Source organism: Ovis aries, chromosome 8 (genome assembly GCF_016772045.2).
Source record: "Ovis aries strain OAR_USU_Benz2616 breed Rambouillet chromosome 8, ARS-UI_Ramb_v3.0, whole genome shotgun sequence".
NCBI lineage: Eukaryota > Metazoa > Chordata > Mammalia > Artiodactyla > Bovidae > Ovis > Ovis aries.
This window is the reverse complement of record NC_056061.1, coordinates 52,629,341-52,648,435: the sequence shown is the minus strand read 5'-3', so window position 1 is coordinate 52,648,435 and position 19,095 is coordinate 52,629,341. Positions and strand designations below refer to the sequence as shown.

At 38.5% G+C, this 19,095-nt stretch overlaps 1 protein-coding gene across 7 annotated transcripts in view; it reads right to left on the bottom strand.

Annotated features, from left to right (window-relative positions):
* Positions 1-19,095, bottom strand: part of CEP162 (centrosomal protein 162) — a 95,469-nt gene that overhangs the window by 27,279 nt on the left and 49,095 nt on the right. For all 7 annotated transcript variants that reach the window (XM_060419237.1, XM_042253433.1, XM_042253434.2 and 4 more), the window contains 7 exons: positions 15,401-15,683; positions 14,295-14,556; positions 11,050-11,183; positions 10,567-10,794; positions 9,885-10,025; positions 5,378-5,490; positions 3,365-3,470 (listed from right to left, as the gene is read on the bottom strand). In XM_060419237.1, coding sequence (XP_060275220.1) covers positions 3,365-3,470; positions 5,378-5,490; positions 9,885-10,025; positions 10,567-10,794; positions 11,050-11,183; positions 14,295-14,556; positions 15,401-15,683 — 1,267 coding nt within the window. The remainder of the gene's footprint in view (positions 1-3,364; positions 3,471-5,377; positions 5,491-9,884; positions 10,026-10,566; positions 10,795-11,049; positions 11,184-14,294; positions 14,557-15,400; positions 15,684-19,095) is intronic.

Here is a 19,095-nt window from a genome sequence, read left to right as displayed (position 1 = left end):
AAAGGGCTCAAGATCTTTGCTTTCAGTATGTGCCCATCCATAGTTTACAAAGAACCGGCTCACATTTTACAACTATACTGCTGCTGCTGCTAAGTCTCTTCAGTCGTGTCCGACTCTGTGCGACCCCATAGACAGCAGCCCACCAGGCTCCACCGTCCCTGGGATTCTCCAGGCAGAACACTGGAGTGGGTTGCCATTTCCTTCTCCAATGCATGAGAGTGAAAACTGAAAGTGAAGTCGTTCAGTCGTGTCCAACTCTTCGCGACTCCATGGACTGCAGCCCACCAGGCTCCTCCGTCCATGGGATTTTCCAGCCAAGAGTGCTGGAGTGGGTTGCCATTGCCTTCTCCACGACTACACTAATGGGTATTAATTTTTAAGTAGGTTTGACATGAACATTATACTACAGGTTTATCCCAGTACGAATTTTTGCTCTAAAACTATTTAAACTCAGAAAATCAGAGTGAATGAAAATAAACACATAATGGCATTCCATCTTTTGGTATCTGCACAAATAACCACATCCCCAAATAACTTTTATCTTCGGCTAACACTGACTTCTTTTAAGGTGTTCCTGCCTTTGGTACTTTCACCATGATGGGCTTGGATGTAGATTTTTACTTACGTGTCCTGAGTAGGACTCCCTATATTTCCTGAATTTGAGAATTCATCTTTTATAATTTCTAGAAAATTCTTGGCCACTACTTTATAAAAATACTTAATTACATATTATAGTATCTCTTATTTGTTATTTTCTATTTCTCTATTTCGTGTGTTTCACTCTAAGTTTTCTTAGATCTATCTTCCAGTTGACTACTTTCTTCATAGTTACATCTGATCATCTATTTAACTTATCTACTTATTCTCTTCATTTTTCTCCGAATTTCCCTGGTCTGTTTTGTTCCTTCCTCACATTGAATTTCTCACTTATTCTGTATATTTAATCATTTAAAATCTATTTAATTTACAGTCTACTCAATAATCCTATTGGGGTTTTAATCCTGTTTATTAAATCACCCCATGCCTACTCATGGTGGGTTGTTTCCCTGGATTTTGTAATTTTGCACTGCAAGGGTACTGTCAACATGACTTAATCTGTAGCAATACTTTGTGAACTGGGTTAAGAGTGGACACCCTTAAGAGTGTTTTGCACATGTTTCTTCTAGACACACTTAAGATGACTGCTGACTGAGGGTCGTTTTATGGTGGTTTTTTTTTTTCCCCGATTGAGCATGACCCACCCTTGAAAGTGAAAGTGAAACTCACCTAGTCGTGTCCGACTCTTTGCAACCCCATGGACTGTATAGTCCATGGAATTCTCCAGGCCAGAATACTGGAGTGGGGAGCCTTTCCCTTCTCCTGGGGACATTCCCAACCCAGGGATCGAACCCAGGTCTCATACATTGCAGGCAGATTCTTTACTGGCTGAGCCACAGGGGAAGCCCAAGAATACTGGAGTGGGTAGCCTATCCCTTCTCCAGCAGATCTTCCCAACCCAGGAATTGAACCGGGGTCTCCTGCACTGCAGGCTGATTCTTTACCAACTGAGCTATGAGGGAAGCCCAACCCACCCTTGAAGGTAGTGTCAATTCAAATACTAAAACACAAATGAAAGGAGAAGGGATGACATCTATATTGAATAATCAATAAAGCACTCAGAAGATGAGATCTTTTCCCCTTCTCTTTCCATAGATACCAAGCTAAGAGAGAGCTTTCTCGACATTTCAGTCCCTTCTGAAAGTGGGTGGATTTTTTTCCTAAAACACTTTTTTACTGAAGGATATGGCCCTGTGAAGTCCTGGGGTCCTATCTCCACTTTGTTGCTCAAACTCAAGGTTCATGGTTACTGAGCTGACAGCCTAGGAGCAATGCTTACTGCTAGCTCTATCCCTGTTCTATTCTGACCCCAGAAGTTCACTTTACTTTCTTGAGAGTTGGGTTATGTAATTTACAAGATATTAATTATATTTTAGCCAGCATGTTCTGGTGATTTCAGTGGCAGTTTTGGTTTCCCATTTGTTCAAAAATGCGTCCAAAACCACACTTCTAAAAGGTCACTAATAACAGCCTTCAAATGAAATTAATGCTGTGGTTGAAACCTTACGATGCTTTCCCAAGCCTTCATAAGCTACAACAATTTCTCTCTTAACTTGCTAGTTTTTGAGGCCCACTGATAAGCGAAGGTGTCCAATCATTTATTCTTTCTATTTATCTGCTTACCTATCTAATCATTCTGTACCCACATGTATCTTAAGGAAGTTCTCTAATGGGCTCATCTTTGAAGCTACATTTCATATACTACAAAAACCTATCAAACATCAATTACTGAACTATGGCATGTTTAAATTTCTGTGTAGCCTAACTTTATGTAATAAATTTCTAATTAGAAAGTGATATGCAGTTGGAATTATTCTAATGTGCATAATCGTTGAAATAGATTCGAAGTACTTAATGGGAGGGAGTGGGGAAAGCTAACTGCCCTTCCACAGGCACTGTCTGTGGCAGTGGTTCTGAGTGTAACAGTGACTGGTGGGTGCTACAAGCATAGTTCTTGGTGACAGGAGTGATAAAAATCAAGCAATGCATGACACTGTTCTGCTACAGACAGAAATAATCTGCCCTAAATTCTCAAACTTTCCCCATTGGTAAACACTGCTTTAGGAAATTCTAGGCCATATGCTTTATAGTACAATTCAGTAAAAATAAAAAAATTATGTAGCAGATATTGCATTTCACCGCTCTGTCAGGCATATCAGATACAAATTCTTGCAGATATAGTCTCAGCCCCTCATAAGTGTACAGCCCACTTAGGAAGACTGAGGAAAAGGCAACTCACTTTTTAAGGTGAATGATCACTTTCAAATTGCTTTCCTATTTCAGCCCTCCATTTTCAAAGAGTTTGTTTTGATTTGTTTTGAAGTTAGGTATGTACATGCATGCATGCTCAGCCACTTCAGTCGTGTCCAACTATTGCTGACCCAACTATTGGTGACTGTAGCCCCTCAAGCTCCTCTGTCCATGGGATTCTCCAGGCAAGAATACTGGAGTGGGCTGCCATGCCCTCCTCCATGGGATCTTCCCTAAACAAGGCTCTGCCTCTAACACGACTCCACATGATAAATGCCTGATGAGAGGCTGGATAATAAAAGATGCCTTCTGCAACCAGTATCACACCGTTTCCTCTATATTGAGGTTACAGGTATTTCAACGCTAATCTTAGGTATTTCCTAGTTTTTAATTGGTATGAAATTTATAAGCAGATTTATTCATAAGTTACAAAAACAAATGTTTCTTTTTTACACACATAAGGATTTTTATAACACACTTTCCTGTTGCTAATGGTTAAAATCCTTATGTACCTTACCTGTGCTGCCCGTAGTTCTGCTAACAGATCTGTAAAATTTTGATTTTTGGTGGGCTCTGAATCTTCAACTGCTTGAGACAGGAAACGACTTCTGTGCACCTGTTCTCTGATTTATTTTGAAAACAAATACATACATGTTTACAATGTCCTCCTTTCAGTACAAAATATTCGATTCTTAAAAATTAAAAACCCCTTGCACATCAAAACTGAGTCTCTGAAGATAAAACAGTTCATTTGCACTAAAGAATACAATACTGAAATGTTAGAAGCGGAGTATACTTTAAGGGAAATGTTTATGTATAATCTAAAAGAATTGAAACTCTAATAAGAGTATTGGTGTATTTGTAAAAGAAAAATATTTCTTGCCAATTTTCAGAAAAAAGAAAATCAATGTCTGGGAAAGACTTACTGCATTGCATTTCCCCTGTGGTGCTCTGTACTCCTTGTCATATCACTCTAGACGCCTTTCTGAGAAACACAAATTGCCAATCATACCCATGGAAACTAACAAACAAAACCAAATACAATCTACTATTGGTTCCTTCAAGTCAGTTTTTCTTTTTCCAGAGAACATTATACAAGGAGTTTAGGAATCTGTATATGATCATCTAAGTCTAAAGAAACCATTTATTCCATTGTGGAAATTCATTTAGAGCCTCAGGTTTGGAGCCAGGAATAGATCTTCCCTTTTAGAAGCCAAGCAATATAAGATATAAAATTTTAAATATTTTAAATAAATATAATTGTTTTATTGAAGCATATAAATATTTTATTGAAGCATCTGGGAAGAAAGCAGATGTAGAAGCCCTGAGGCATCAGAACTATGCAGATTATTAGCTTTGGCATGGGGGTCACACTTACCAGGAGAAAGGGGTGACCCCCAGTTTATACAAAAGTGCCCTCAACTTGCCAACCTGTGTACTTTCTAGCTTTGTCTGCTTCAAGGTGTGCTTCTTTCTACTGTGCATGAAAGATCAGTGTGAGCTAACAGCGGCCTTGTCTCTTATGCCCTGGATTATCTTACCAAAAAATGGAAGCAGTATGTAAATAAACACAATGTACACGACATTCACAGTCCAAGACGTTTCTTCGGATAGTAGGTCTATCTGAGATTTCAGGTGTGTAGGTGAAATGATGCACAGCTGGCAGTCACTTCCTAAAAGAAGACAGAACCCTAGCCTGCCCATGTTTGGTGGTTTAGCTCCTTCACTTAGTATATTAAAGATGGACATAGTGACATCCCAAAGACCTTACAGTCTGCAGTATGACTGGTTCCTAAGTGACACAGCGCTCTGTCAGCCTGCCATGGTATGTTTGTTGTAATAACTCCCAGGTTCTCTTTCTCCGCAGAAATTTCCTTGCCAAACAGCAGCTCCTGCCCCCTGCCCCACAGTATACCCAAGAGCTGCTTCCTGGGGCCCACTTCATCCAGTGACAGACTGCCTTGATGGGCTGTTCTCCACTTGACTCAAGTAGTGACCAACTATGTAATGAAATCTGTTCTCCTGCATGTCCTGGTGAGAGTGGAATGAAGCCAGCCTCCAGCCGAAACCCAGTCTCACTGATTTTCCTGCTCACCATCCACCCCCATCCTCACCTCATCTCGCTTCTCTTGCCCCTTCTCCTAAGAGTTATCTTCCAGGAAAGCACCTTCACAAAGATCCCCATCTCAAGCTCTACTTGTATGCAATCTGACCTAACACAGTAAATAATGCTGTAATTTATTATTATTATATTATCTAAGTATCTCAGGTTTAAAAGGAATAATTCAGTTTCCTGAAATCGATGTGAAACTCCAATACCAATCTATTAAAAATACTAAAGTATGTACTGATTATTGAACACCAAAGAGAATCCACTGAATATGAAAAATATAAAATTACAAAACTGTGATTAAATCAGTGTACAACTTCTAAAATTTCTAAGTATAACTAAATGTATTATTAATATAATAATAAAACGCTTAGAAATAGTCGAAGTATATTTGATCTTAAGAATTTAAAAAGGACTTACTTTAAGGCAGCTAATTCACTGAATAAACTCTGGTTTTCCTTGAACATTCGCTCCTCATTTTTCTTGTTTTGTTCTTGGAGATCTTTTACTTGATTATACAATTTTTCATTTTCCTTTTTATAAACAGAAAATTACATTTTAGTTAAAAACCAGTAGTACTATAGTAAGTTTATTTGCTTATAAAAGCTATATCCTTTAAGCAATTTTAAAGGCTTTTCTTCAGTTTTTGAGTAAGCAAAATCTTTTTCTAACTTTCTGTCGCAGAAGAAAATCTGTAAACCGAGAACAGTTCTTTCTAAAATGTTCAAAATGATTAGTTGAAAAAAATTTCCCAAAGTCAAAGAGCCCATCAGAGTAATGTACTGCATTTCACGGGAGTAGATGGGACCAGTGGCTGCAGGAAGAACCACATCCTGACTTGTGTGCTGTCTGGGGCTGTCTGCATACTCTTTTTCCTGGTTTTGGCCCACCTTTCTGCAGTGAGATAACTGGACGTAGCCACAGTGGGTATCCATGTTTGTTTCTGGAACTTTATGTGAGCAGGGAGTTAGAGACTGGGTGCTTCCAGAAGATCAGGGCAGTGAGTGTATAGACTAGGCTCAGTACAGCATCTGGCTTGCGTGAAAGAGGGACTCAAACAGTGAGGATAGTGGGGAAAGTACCTATCTGTGCTCAGATGCTCTGGCTTATTAACCTCTTTAAAATCAAGAAACTAATGAAAACCAAGGACCACTGAGGATCTCATGAAAACCATGAACTGTCTCACCATGTCGGGCCCAGTGCCTGACACACAGTTTGTAGTTGATTTTCAGCAGAATTAATGAAACTCAGAAAAACATACATACATAGACACATCAATTTCATGTTATCTTTATGGGAGTGGGTGGTTGGCAAAATCATAGGCCTGTGAAATCCTCCTTTAAAACCTATGCTGTGTATATACCAAGCTCAGAAAGACAGGGAGGGTTTGGAAGGTTCTAACTAACTCCAGGGTGGGGCATCCTGCAAAATCCATACTATTTCAATTATAGCTGGAGTATCTGGGGACTTCTCAGGTGGTTCAGTGGTTAAGATTCTGCCTGTGTTCCCAACACAGGGGCCCTGGGTTCAATCCCTGGTCAGGGAACTAGATTCCACGGGCTGCAATGAAGAGTTCACACGCCACAACTAAAGATCACACATGCTGCAGAGAAGGTCAAAGGTGCTGAGTGCCCCAACTGAGACCAGTGAAAAAATAAATAAATAGTAAAAAGAAAAGCTAAAATTTCTGATGTGGTAATGCTTTCTTTGGATGTCCCCAGAATGAAAATGCTTGTTATTGTGAGGCTGGATGCTTAGGTTACAGTTGTCAAAAGAGAAAAAAGGAATGAGACAGAGGAAAAGGATAGAGAAGTTAAAAAAAAAAAAAGTGGTAGGGAGGAAACTAAGATAAGTCTCATGCGGCAACATCCCAAACCTGCCCCGGCTGACTGTCAACACCACCAAGACTCCGTTACCACAGAGAACTAATGTATGGCTTTTGTAGAACACACATTTTCTCCCATTTAATTCATTTTTTATTTTTACTCTCAAGGCATTGGCAATTGATTTCAGATTTACAGTTCTCAATATAGTATCAAAACTAGCCAATATTATCTATGGAAAAAAGAAAGATCCCCTGGAGAAGGGAGTGGCAACCCACTCCTGTATTCTTGCCTGGAGAATCCCAAGGACAAAGGAGCCTGACAGGCTACAATCCCTGGGGCTGGAAAGAGTTGGACATGACTCAGTGACTAACAGTTTCATTTTCAAAGGAGAAAAAGACAGTTTCTAAGGAAATCTGACTATTAGAATGAGTAACAGGACAACATGCACTAACTGGTTACTGTGTGGAAGGCAGGAAGAGGTTGATCTGCAGTCTTATTTTAATTTCACAACTATTGTGAGACAGGTATTATTATCCTCATTTCACAGATGAGGAAACTGCCTGACAGAGGTAATGTGATTTGTTTTTCCAAGAAAATGCACTGGTCATAGCAAACACGCTTTTCCAACAAGACAAGAGAAGACTCTACATATGGACATCACCAGATGGTCAACACCGAAATCAGATTGATTATATTCTTTGCAGCCAAAGATGGAGAAGCTCTATACAGTCAACAAAAATAAGACCAGGAGCTGACTGTGGCTCAGATCATGAACTCCTTATTACCAAATTCAGACTCAAATTGAAGAAACTAGGGAAAACTGCTAGACCATTCAGGTATGACCTAAATCAAATCCCTTATGATTATACAGTAGAAGTGAGAAATAGATTTAAGGGCCTAGATCTGATAGATAGAGTGCCTGATGAACTATGGAATGAGGTTCGTGACACTGTATAGGAGACAGGGATCAAGACCATCCCCATGGAAAAGAAATGCAAAAAAGCAAAATGGCTGGCTGGGGAGGCCTTACAAATAGCTGTGAAAAGAAGAGAGGTGAAAAGCAAAGGAGAAAAGGAAAGATATAAGCATCTGAATGCAGAGTTCCAGAGAATAGCAAGAAGAGATAAGAAAGCCTTCTTCAGCGATCAATGCAAAGAAATAGAGGAAAAGAACAGAATGGGAAAGACTAGAGATCTCTTCAAGAAAATTAGAGATACCAAGGGAACATTTCATGCAAAGATGGCCCTAACAGAAGCAGAAGATATTAAGAAGAGGTGGCAAGAATACACAGAAGAACTGTACAAAAAAGATCTTAACGACCCAGATAACCATGATGGTATGATCACTAATCTAGAGCCAGACATCCTGGAATGTGAAGTCAAGTGGGCCTTGGAAAGCATTGCTACAAACAAAGCTGGTAGAGGTGATGGAATTCCAGTTGAGCTGCTTCAAATCCTGAAAGATGATGCTGTGAAAGTGCTGCACTCAATATGCCAGCACATTTGGAAAACTCAGCAGTGGCCACGGGACTGGAAAAGGTCAGTTTTCATTCCAATTCCAAAGAAAGGCAATGCCAAAGAATGCTCAAACTACTGAACGATTGCACTCATCTCACGTGCTAGTAAAGTAGTGCTCAAAATTCTCCAAGCCAGGCTTCAGCAATACGTGAACCGTGAACTCCCTGATGTTCAAGCTGGTTTTAGAAAAGGCAGAGGAACCAGAGATCAAATTGTCAACATCCGCTGGATCATGGAAAAGCAAGAGAGTTCCAGAAAAACATCTATTTCTGCTTTATTGACTATGCCAAAGCCTTTGACTGTATGGATCACAAGAAACTGTGGAAAATTCTGAAAGTGATGGGAATACCAGACCACCTAACCTGCCTCTTCAGAAATCTGTATGCAGGTCAGGAAGCAACAGTTAGAACTGGACATGGAACAACAGACTGATTCCAAATATGAAAAGGAGTACGTCAAGGCTGTATATTGTCACCCTGCTTATTTAACTTCTATGCAGAGTACATCATGAGAAATGCTGGACTGGAAGAAACACAAGCTGGAATCAAAATTGCCGGGAGAAATATCAATAACCTCAGATATGCAGATGACACCACCCTTATGGCAGAAAGTGAAAAGGAACTAAAAAGCCTCTTGATGAAAGTGAAAGTGGAGAGTGAGACAGTTGGCTTAAAGCTCAACATTCAGAAAACGAAGATCATGGCATCTGGTCCCATCACTTCATGGGAAATAGATGGGGAAACAGTGGAAACAGTGTCAGACTTTATTTTTGGGGGCTCCAAAATCACTGTAGATGGTGATTGCAGCCATGAAATTAAAAGACACTTACTCTTTGGAAGAAAAGTTATGACCAACCTAGATAGTATATTCAAAAGCAGAGACATTACTTTGCCCACTAAGGTCCGTCTAGCCAAGGCTATGGTTTTTCCTGCGGTCACGTATGGATTTGAGAGTTGGACTGTGAAGAAGGCTGAATGCCGAAGAATTGATGCTTTTGAACTGTGGTGTTGGAGAAGACTCTTGAGACTCCCTTGGACTGCAAGGAGATCCAACCAGTCCATTCTGAAGGAGATTGGCCCTGGGATTTCTTTGGATGGAATGCTGCTAAAGCTGAAACTCCAGTCCTTTGGCCACCTCATGCAAAGAGTTGACTCACTGGAAAAGACTCTGATGCTGGGAGGGATTGGGGGCAGGAGAAAAAGGGGACGACAGAGGATGAGATGGCTGGATGGCATCACTGACTCGATGGATGTGAGTCTGAGTGAACTCCAGGAGTTGGTGACGGACAGGGAGGCCTGGCGTGCTGCGATTCATGGGGTCTCAAAGAGTCGGACACAACTGAGCGACTGAACTGAACTGATAGAGCAGGTAGTGAAGCAAAATCTAAAATCAGATTTTTTTGAATCCAGAACCCAAGCTCTTAACCACTTTAATTCTCCCCATAAAAAATGCCCAGACTAGTCAAATTATTACTTCCTTACATTGCCATTACCTGTTAAATGGACGCAGAAATATTTTTAAAGGCCTTATTTTTAAAATCAAAGAATCTCAAGACAAACTTAACTTTGTGTTGAAGAGCCATACCTGCTGATATCCTTGAAGAAGCATCTCTTGTTCTTGTATTTCTTTTTGGATTTGCTTCAATTTTTCTTCAGTGACAGGATCAGTTGTTTCTCCCAAATGCAACCACCTGTGTTTTTTGTTTGATTCTTCAAAGCTACTCAACTTAGAGAAAACGCAGGTATTGTTTCATTTGGGGAAGAAAATGATACAGTGAGAAGTGAGGAAGAACATCAGAAAACACCAGGTGTATAGACATAAGACTGTCTTATAAGCACACTAGAATTATCATAGCACCGACTACAATTAATTCACTACAGTGATGCTTTGTACTGATGGTTCTGATGGTGGAAGTAACTCAGAAATGCTACACAGTGTTACTTTCCTGAATCTAGAACTTCTATAGCTTTCTTTCTGAAACTGTTGTCTTCCCTGAAGGTCACAGTGAACCAAGTGATAAGTTTTCAAAAAGGACTGCTAACAAGAAAACTATCAAAACGAACCAATTTAACTTTTGATTTCCCCTCCAAGGATTTCATGTAGGCTCTTTCGTAAGAAAGAGCATTGTCAGGAACCATGTTCACGTTTATGCAGCAAATATATCAAGTCAAGAGGCCCCAGGGACAAGAAAATAACAATGCATTTAGCAAGGAGTTCAAGTTCTTTTTAATAAATAAAAGGAGAAATAGGACAATGTGTCTAGTACCTTGGCTTGAAGAATATAATTGTCTTGATTCAGCCTGAAGAGTTCCTTTTCCTGTTGTCTCTTTAGTTCCTCCATCTTATTTTCCAGCTCTTTCTCCTTTTCTGAGAAAGTGACTTTAATTTGTTCAATTAGGGCTTGGGCACCCTTCCATTTTTCCTCTGCTTCCTGAACTCTTTTAAACATAAGCAATTCTGTCTCCTTGTTACCACCATGGTATCCTGAAGAATCCTTTTAATGAAAGCATTACTTCATTATATAGAGTTACATAATAGATTCAAGCATAGGTGGTTAGGGGGAAAACACCCACAAAAAATTAAAAAAACACATTTAACAATATTCTACTAATCAAGAAGATCAATACATGTTCAATAAAAGTAATGAGTATCCGTCAACACAAATTTCAAATATTTCATTTTTTACAATTGCTTCAATATATATAGAACATAAAACAGTATGAGTATTATTTTTAAATTTAATACCTACATTCTGAAACTGAACACAGGAGTCAGCTTCTGTGGGGCCCTCCGACGACTTAGGAGTAGCCAGCCAACTTTCAGTTTGGGGAGCTGGTTTACCCAAAGATGCAGGCTTGATCAGCTTTGTTGCAGGTAAGATTTCTAAATATTGTGAACAATGGATAAAAGCACCACAAATACAAACCATGTTGAGTGTGTATTCAGGCAATTATTTAACAACAAGTACTAATACAATGAGGACACCAAGACAAATGAGCATCTCAAAGGAGGCTAATGCCTAACAAACACTGCAAGGCATCTGTTTCATTGCACTTGAATTTCAGCCCATAATCAACATTCTATTCAATTTGACACAGAACACTCATTGACCCAAGATTCATATTAAATGACAGTCCTCAATAAATGTGAGGAGAATGTGGATTAAGGTAATTTCAGGTTTTATTATTTTTCAATAAGTTATCATTTTAAATAGCAATAGCAAATAGCAATAGCAAATAGAAGTATTTAAACAATGAATCAAAGAGCAGCTGGATAATGAAATATTTCAGTTCAAAGTATGCTTTCAAAGCACAATTTTTATAAATAATGTATATCAATACATAGTATCACTGGAATAATATAAATTTCATGCTAACCTCATAACAAGTAGTTTAAAATCTGATTAAAAATAAAATGATAAAACTGCTATAATACCCCATTTATTAAATTAGAAAACATGTGGTTTATACACACACACACACACACATTCAGGTCAAATTTTCAGTTTTTAAGGTACCTTGTAAATCTTACAAAAAGAAGAAATAATTATAAGACCAATAAGTTATTCAGTTCATAATAAAAAAAATTAACAGAAATACCAAGAAGAGATCCTCAGGCCCATATTTTAATATTACAGATTCTGAACTGAATACTGCATAAACATGTACTTGATTGCCTTAGATATAAATGAAACATCTGAAACTTAAATACTTTCTTCAAGATGCTAACTTTTTAAATGCAAGGTTGACTTTTTCATTGAAGTTAAAACACATGGTTATTAAAGGTTTGGAAAACATAGAAAAGTCAAAAGAAACAAGAAGTCCCCAACAGGACCTCACCCTGAGATTTCCTTCTACTCTCTTCCAGGCATGCCAGTTTTTCTCATATAGTAGTAATCATATTTAATTGGACTGTGTGTTGTGGAAGGTTTTCTGAAGAAAATTTCTTACACTGTTCATAAGCAGTTTGAGTCACTGTAAAAGCAGGCATTAAACCTTCCAAGTCACTGGAGGTCCATTAACATGGCCAATGGATGGTGTGTGATCTGCTAGCGTTGTGATTCTTCCAAGGACATGGCAGTCAAGAGTGACAAGTGGTTCTTGCTCAAGCTGCAGTCAGCCAGCGCTTTGATGCCAGAATTGTTCTTTCCTGAGTTCTTAATTTTGGTCTCCCTACGTAATTATTTTCAGTAACAGTTCAATATCTTTTCTCTTTATACATGAAAGAAAATTTACTTGGATATAAAATTCAAATGTGAAAAGTGCAGTGTTTGGAACTTATGAGCCCTTCTTGAAAAAACAATGGATTAAGAAAATTTAGTCAAATAAGAAACCAATCAAAATAATTCTAGAAAGTGATGGTTAAGGGACTGGTGAGAAGCATTCTGGTCCTTTAACACCCAGAACCAAGACTAACATTCAAAAGCTGTGGGGAATTAGTTGCTAGAGAGAATATAATAGATACATCTTGAACAACTAAAAATAAAACCAACAAAAATGAGCAGCAGGGATGTGAGTGGGGGTTTTATTACCTCATATTTCATAGAAGGGAAACTGATAATGTATAGAATTGAAAAATGTAGGTAAAAACAACAACACAGTTTTGGCAACCTTTCAGGGGTTTTCATAGTCTATTTTATTAAAACGATCTTCTGGGATATAATATTTCTTTGGAGGAAGTTTCATTTTCTTCTTACGGATTTAAGTAAAACTAAATCTAATATTTATTTTAAAAGAACTTATGAAGTGTGATCTGTTCTTATAAAATGTTTTGTTTGCTCGTTCACATGCTTGCCTTTCTTCTTCCTTCTAGTCATTTCACAGAAAAGTAAGAGAAAACGAGACCCCAGACTTCTTAGAGGAAGGGACTAGAGGTCCACAGGTTGAGAATAGGAGGAAAGGATGCTTCCTTAAGCCAGCAATTACGATTCTGTGTCTCCAGAAGACCCGCCCTGACTGCTGTTCCCCTGCTGACACGCGTCAGCCCCAGCCTTTCCAGCTTACATGCGTGAGTTTCTGCAGTGAGTATGCATGAGCACAGACAGAAGAAAAGAATCTTTGATGCTGAAAAAATTCTAAATACAGTCAAAGTGGTCCTGAAATTGACAGTTGCAGGGAAAGGTAAGGGAAAACACTAAGGCAGAAGCAAATTTTCCAACGAGGTTATTTCTCCTCTGACAACTATTGTTACCAGGTCACAATGATGGAACTGGTCACCTATTCAATTCAATCACACAGAAAAGGACAAAATGTTTCTGGCTCTATTGCTCTCCCTCCCCCAATGAAGTCCAAAGGCAACAGAAATGTAGGTCTAAGTCAAACATCTCTATTTCTTTTACTAGCATCATGGGCTTCTAAGTGGAAAATTACCCTTGCCTACTGCCAACATATTAAAAAAGGACTGGATTAGGAAATAACTAGATTAGGAGGCACTGTGATGAGATGTGGGAGGAGTAGGGGGCAACAGAGGATGAGATGGTTGGATGGCAACACTGACTCAATGGACATGAGTCTGAACAACCTCTGGGAGTTGGTGATGGACAGGAGCTGGACACGACTGAGCGACTGAACTGAACTGTGATGTATAGAAGTAGGCATTCTGTGATCCAGAAAACATCTTGACTCTCCAAGTCTATACTGAACAAATACCCAGGTATTTCTTTCTGGATCAACCTTCATCTAGACATTGCCACTTGATTCTGAATTGACAGTTCTGCTCTGGCAAACATTTTGAATATTACAAAGCCAACCAGATGAGGAGTTGGATTCTCCTATCTTATACTCACTTCCTATACTTTCTGGGTTTCTTTCAGGAAGACCTAGAACTAATAAAGAAAAACCTCCTGAACTCAATAGAATTCAATCTTTCAGAAATGCAATGTAATACCGTCAAATTCATTTTTTTCTATTAATAAGGAAAGTTCATTGAAGGAGAAAGGAAACAAGGAAAGAAGAGAACAAGGAAAATAATATACTATATGCATAGAATAATTACCTTTTTTCCTGCTTTGATTTGAGGCAAGAATAGATCTCAAGTTTTTGCTCTTCATGATGTCCTTTGAAGTTTTCTTTTCAAGATTAGAAAATGTCTTGAATGGTGAACTGGGTTTGCCATACCCTGAACTCCTAACTGATGCATATAATCCACTCTGGGGTTTTCTTTTAAATAAAGGAGGTGCACTTTTGGCCTTCTTGTATGGTAGCTGTTTACTAGTTACAGTCCCTTCTTCTCCAGAATCGAGTTGAGATCTTAAAGTCTGCATACAAGTACAAACTCTTTAGTACTTAAATAAACTTCAACTATAGTTACAAGTAAGATTAACAGGTAGCAAAATCATAGTGATAACTAAAGAACATAATTCATAGAAGGCAAACCATTAAGGTTCTCTAAATTAAATTCATCAGAATTTTAATATTTGGAACCAACATTTTCAAAATCAAGAGTAAGACACAGCAAAATAATAAAACAAAATAAGCCTGCCAAAAGCAATGAATGAACATGGAGGAAAGCAGAGAAGAACAAATTTTGAAATGACAAAAATCTTTTTTCTCCAGATCTCTCAATGTAAAAGTTTATTAGTACCCTGCCTTATTCTGTAAGGTGATAGTTCACGGTAAACACATAACTCAAAACTGTAAAATAAAAACGGAATGCTGTGGTCGTGGTCTGATTATATCAGACTAAATCAAGAACAGAGAAAAAAGGAACAGTGGAATGTAGGTTTCTCAAGAGCTGTGAACAGCATGTATACGAAATGTCAACTTGCCTACTTTTGGAGAACAGAGACTACTAGACGACTGTAAAGCACTAGTAATGATGAGTACACGTAATTTTCTTCTGCTACTCAAACTCTAGACTGTGTTTACTAAAAAAATGAAAATATGAAGAATGGCTTCTAAAAGAGAGCTAATGCTACAGTGGTATTTTCAAATTTGGGGACCGTAGAGTGTTATTATAGATACTTCTCAAAGATGTCCAGGATTTACATGGAGGTCAGTATGTAATCGATCCCACTAGCTTAGGAAATACATACTTCTCAACAGTATTTACGTAAGTTCATTTATCAGAATGTCAAATCAATTCAAATTATAAAAACTTACCTTATTTGTTTTGTCATCCTGAAGTAATAATGAAGGACCAATAGATATTTTTTTCTTCAAAATATCAAGGTACATTTTATCTATTTGTTCTTGCATAGGATTTACTCTTGGATGGTTATCTTCTGTAACTTCATTTGTTGCCTTTTCTAAAACTACATTCTCTTCATTTTTGTCCAAAAATTGGCTCACAGTTTGTGGTTCTTGAGATACAACATTTGGGTTAATCTTAAGGGGTAAAGGGCTAACAAATTCAGTTTCTTTATTCTCAGCCAGTTTCTTAGAGCTATAAAACAAAACAGGATACAGAGAATGAACCCTATATAAGTCCTCAAATATCAGTTTTATTAATATGTGTATATACATTATATAAAAACATATTTACATTAACATATAATATTAAATATATTTAATATTTGTACATGTTTAAATTAGGTTATTAATGTGAAACATATTATTTACAATTCTGGTTAAGACAGTAAACTTACACAGCATCACATAATTGTTTAAAATAATAATTTCAAGGCAGCGTAAGGGACTTCATGGTTGACTCTGAGACCTACTTCAAAGGAAAGACAAACCAAACAACACTGAGATTGCTTTTGTCCAAGAAAAATTTAAAAATGAATTTCTAAATGGCCTTTTTGTAATATAGCTCATAACGTTAACATGCATTTTAGGCAGGAAAAATATTTTATACATTTCTAGCTTCCCTGGTAGCTCAGCTGGTAAAGAACCCTCCTGCAATGCAGAAGACCGTGGTTCAATTCTCAGCTGAGGAAGATCCCCTGGAGAAGGGATAGGCTTCCCATTCCAGTATTCTTGGGCTTCCCTGGTAGCTCAGCTGGTAAAGAATCTGCCTGCAATGCCAGAGACCTGGGTTTGATCCCCTCGGTTGGTAAGATCCCCTGAAGGAGCGCATGGCAACCCACTCCAGTATTCTTGCCTGGAGAATGTTCATGGGAGGATCCCCATGAACAGAGGAGCCTGGCGGGCTACAGTCCATGGGGTCATTAAGAGCCAGACATGACTGAGCAACTAAGTACACACACTGAAGAAATAAAGAAGTAACCTGATTATCCTCATAATTGTTCCCTTTTCTTGCTGTGAACCGAATGAACTACATTTCATCACTGCTTTCAGTCTAGATGGGGCCAGACGCTAGTTCTCATCTTTAGAATGTGAGTGCTATGATGACAAGAATCTAAAATAGGAGGCTTAGTCGTTGGGTTTTAGGTGGCAAGGAAACTGATACAGAGGCTGGAGAGGTAACAACCCATGTTTGATGGTAACAGAACGTTTGCTAAACTGTCACCTACAACAGTTTATAAGGCAGACCACACGGCTACCCAGTCGAGGGTACTGAGAAAATGGCAGGAGAGAACAGGCAGTTTTTAAGTGCCAGCTACCACTGACTACTTTTGACAAGATATTATGAGAAAAAAATAATTTCAAGATAGAATGGGTTGGTTTGTTAAGAAGAAATCAGAGGGAACAAAGTCTGGACATTTAAGGTGTCTTAGGTTCACTCTCCGTGTCTCAACTCAAACAGTAAGATTCAGCATTACAAGATGCTGTGAACAAGCAAGATACCAATGAGAGCTCCTTGGTTGAAAGGAGTGACTCAGTCCCTTGGCAAATATCATATATTCTAAGTGTCATCTTCAAACTTAAGGTTATTGTTCCTAATAATATATTCAGACAGCTGCAACTGAGAGAGAAAAAACAGAGGGAATAAGGAAGCAGACATAAAACAGATCTAAAACCTTTGTCTAGCAAAGAATGTTAAGTGTAGTTACTGGCACAGGGGACTAACTGGAACCAAGCACAGCAGAAGCCTAATAAACTTTCTGAAGGAACTGTAATGACAAAGAAACCACAACTCTACTTAAAAAAGAAAAAAGGCTAGAGACTTGTTTGGGAGCCTTAAACCACCTGCAGGCAGAAAGTAGACGGAGAAACGAGTGCCTCCTCCAAGAAGGGCATACCCTCCCACTGAAAACCACTTCAGCTGAAGCCAATGGTGATGAAATACAAGACAAATTCTTCAAGGATTGGAACCAAGAGCTATATGAAACAGTAGAGTTACTTGGTAGTTCCGCCTTAAGAGCAGAATCATGGCCTAATTAAGGAAAATTCTTTACAAGGTCTTTCAGTGGATTTCAAAGTTGCATTACTGACGGCTATATTTTCTTCTCATACTTTTCCATTCTGAATGGGAAGGGTGTGGGTAAGGAAGTAGTAACTTCTCTTTTTAATTCATTGATTAGCAGACAATGAGGAGCTACATTCAAACCTGACAGAGAACCTTGGTGAACCTGTGCTTCACCAAGAAATACTGGCCTTTCAGATGGATACAGTCCTAGATGAGACTTTGGGCTATTTGCCGGGGAGGAGCTGAGTAGGTCTTTGTGTGAAGTAGGTCTTCCTATGAAGAGTGGAATGGATATTTCACAGAAGCGGAGATTCGCTAGAGGCCTACCAAATGCATTTACTTTCTCTCTGGGTACACAAGCAAACCACATTTTCCATTCCTTTTGGACCTTGTTAGCTAGAGGTGCTGGTTCTTACCAACCGAATATGGACTAAAGTGATGTAACATTTCTGTTGAGGCAGTTAAAAGGAAGTGCCATCTTTTTTCTCTCCTTATAGACTCTTTACATGAAGCCAAGAGAAACTTAAAGCTGTGTGCTGATGACTGAAACAGCCTGGGTCCCTAAATGACTGTGGACGACAGTCCCACCGCAACTCCACTGAGACACACGGAATTATGTTGTGAACAAGAAATTCATTTTTGATTATGTTAAACTATTAAAATTTCAAGGGATTTTTTCTGTTGTTATAGCGCCTAGAATTACTTATCCTAGTTTACTATAAAAAGTTTTTTTGATAAGTATACTAGGGTTTATACTTATGCCTTGAATGTAAGTACACTTTTTTCAGCTCTTAAACACAAATGCAAAACTCCATACTAGAATTCACATTACTAAAATGGTGCTACCTAGAGCCAGATATCCTAGAATGTGAAGTCAAGTGGGCCTTAGGAAGCATCACTACACACAAAGCTAGTGGAGGTGATGGAATTCCAGTGGAGCTATTTCAAATTCTAGAAGATGATGCTGTGAAAGTGCTCAATATGCCAGCAAATTTGGTAAACTCAGCAGTGGCCAAAGGACTGGAAAAGGTCTGTTTTCATTCCAATCTCAAAGAAAGGCAATGCCAAAGAATGCTCAAACTACTGCACAATTGTACTCATCTCACACATTAGTAAAGTAATGCTTAAAATTCTCCAAGCCAGACTTCAGTAATACATGAACCGTGAAATTCCAGATGTTCAAGCTGGATTTAGAAAAGGCAGAGGAACCAGAGATCAAATTGCCAACATCTGCTGGATCATGGAAAAAGCAAGAGGGTTCCAGGAAAATATCTGTTTCTGCTTTATGAACTATGCCAAAGCCTTTGACTGTTTGGATCCAAAATAAACTGTGGAAAATTCTGAAAGAGATGGGCATACCAGACCACCTACCTGACCTGTCTCTTGAGAAATCTGTATGCAGGTGAGGAAGCAACAGTTAGAACTGGACATGGAACAACAGACTATTTCCAAATAGGAAAAGGAGTACATCAAGGCTGTATATTGTCTCCCTGCTTATTTAACTTCTATGCAGAGTACATCATGAGAAACGCTGGGCTTGAAG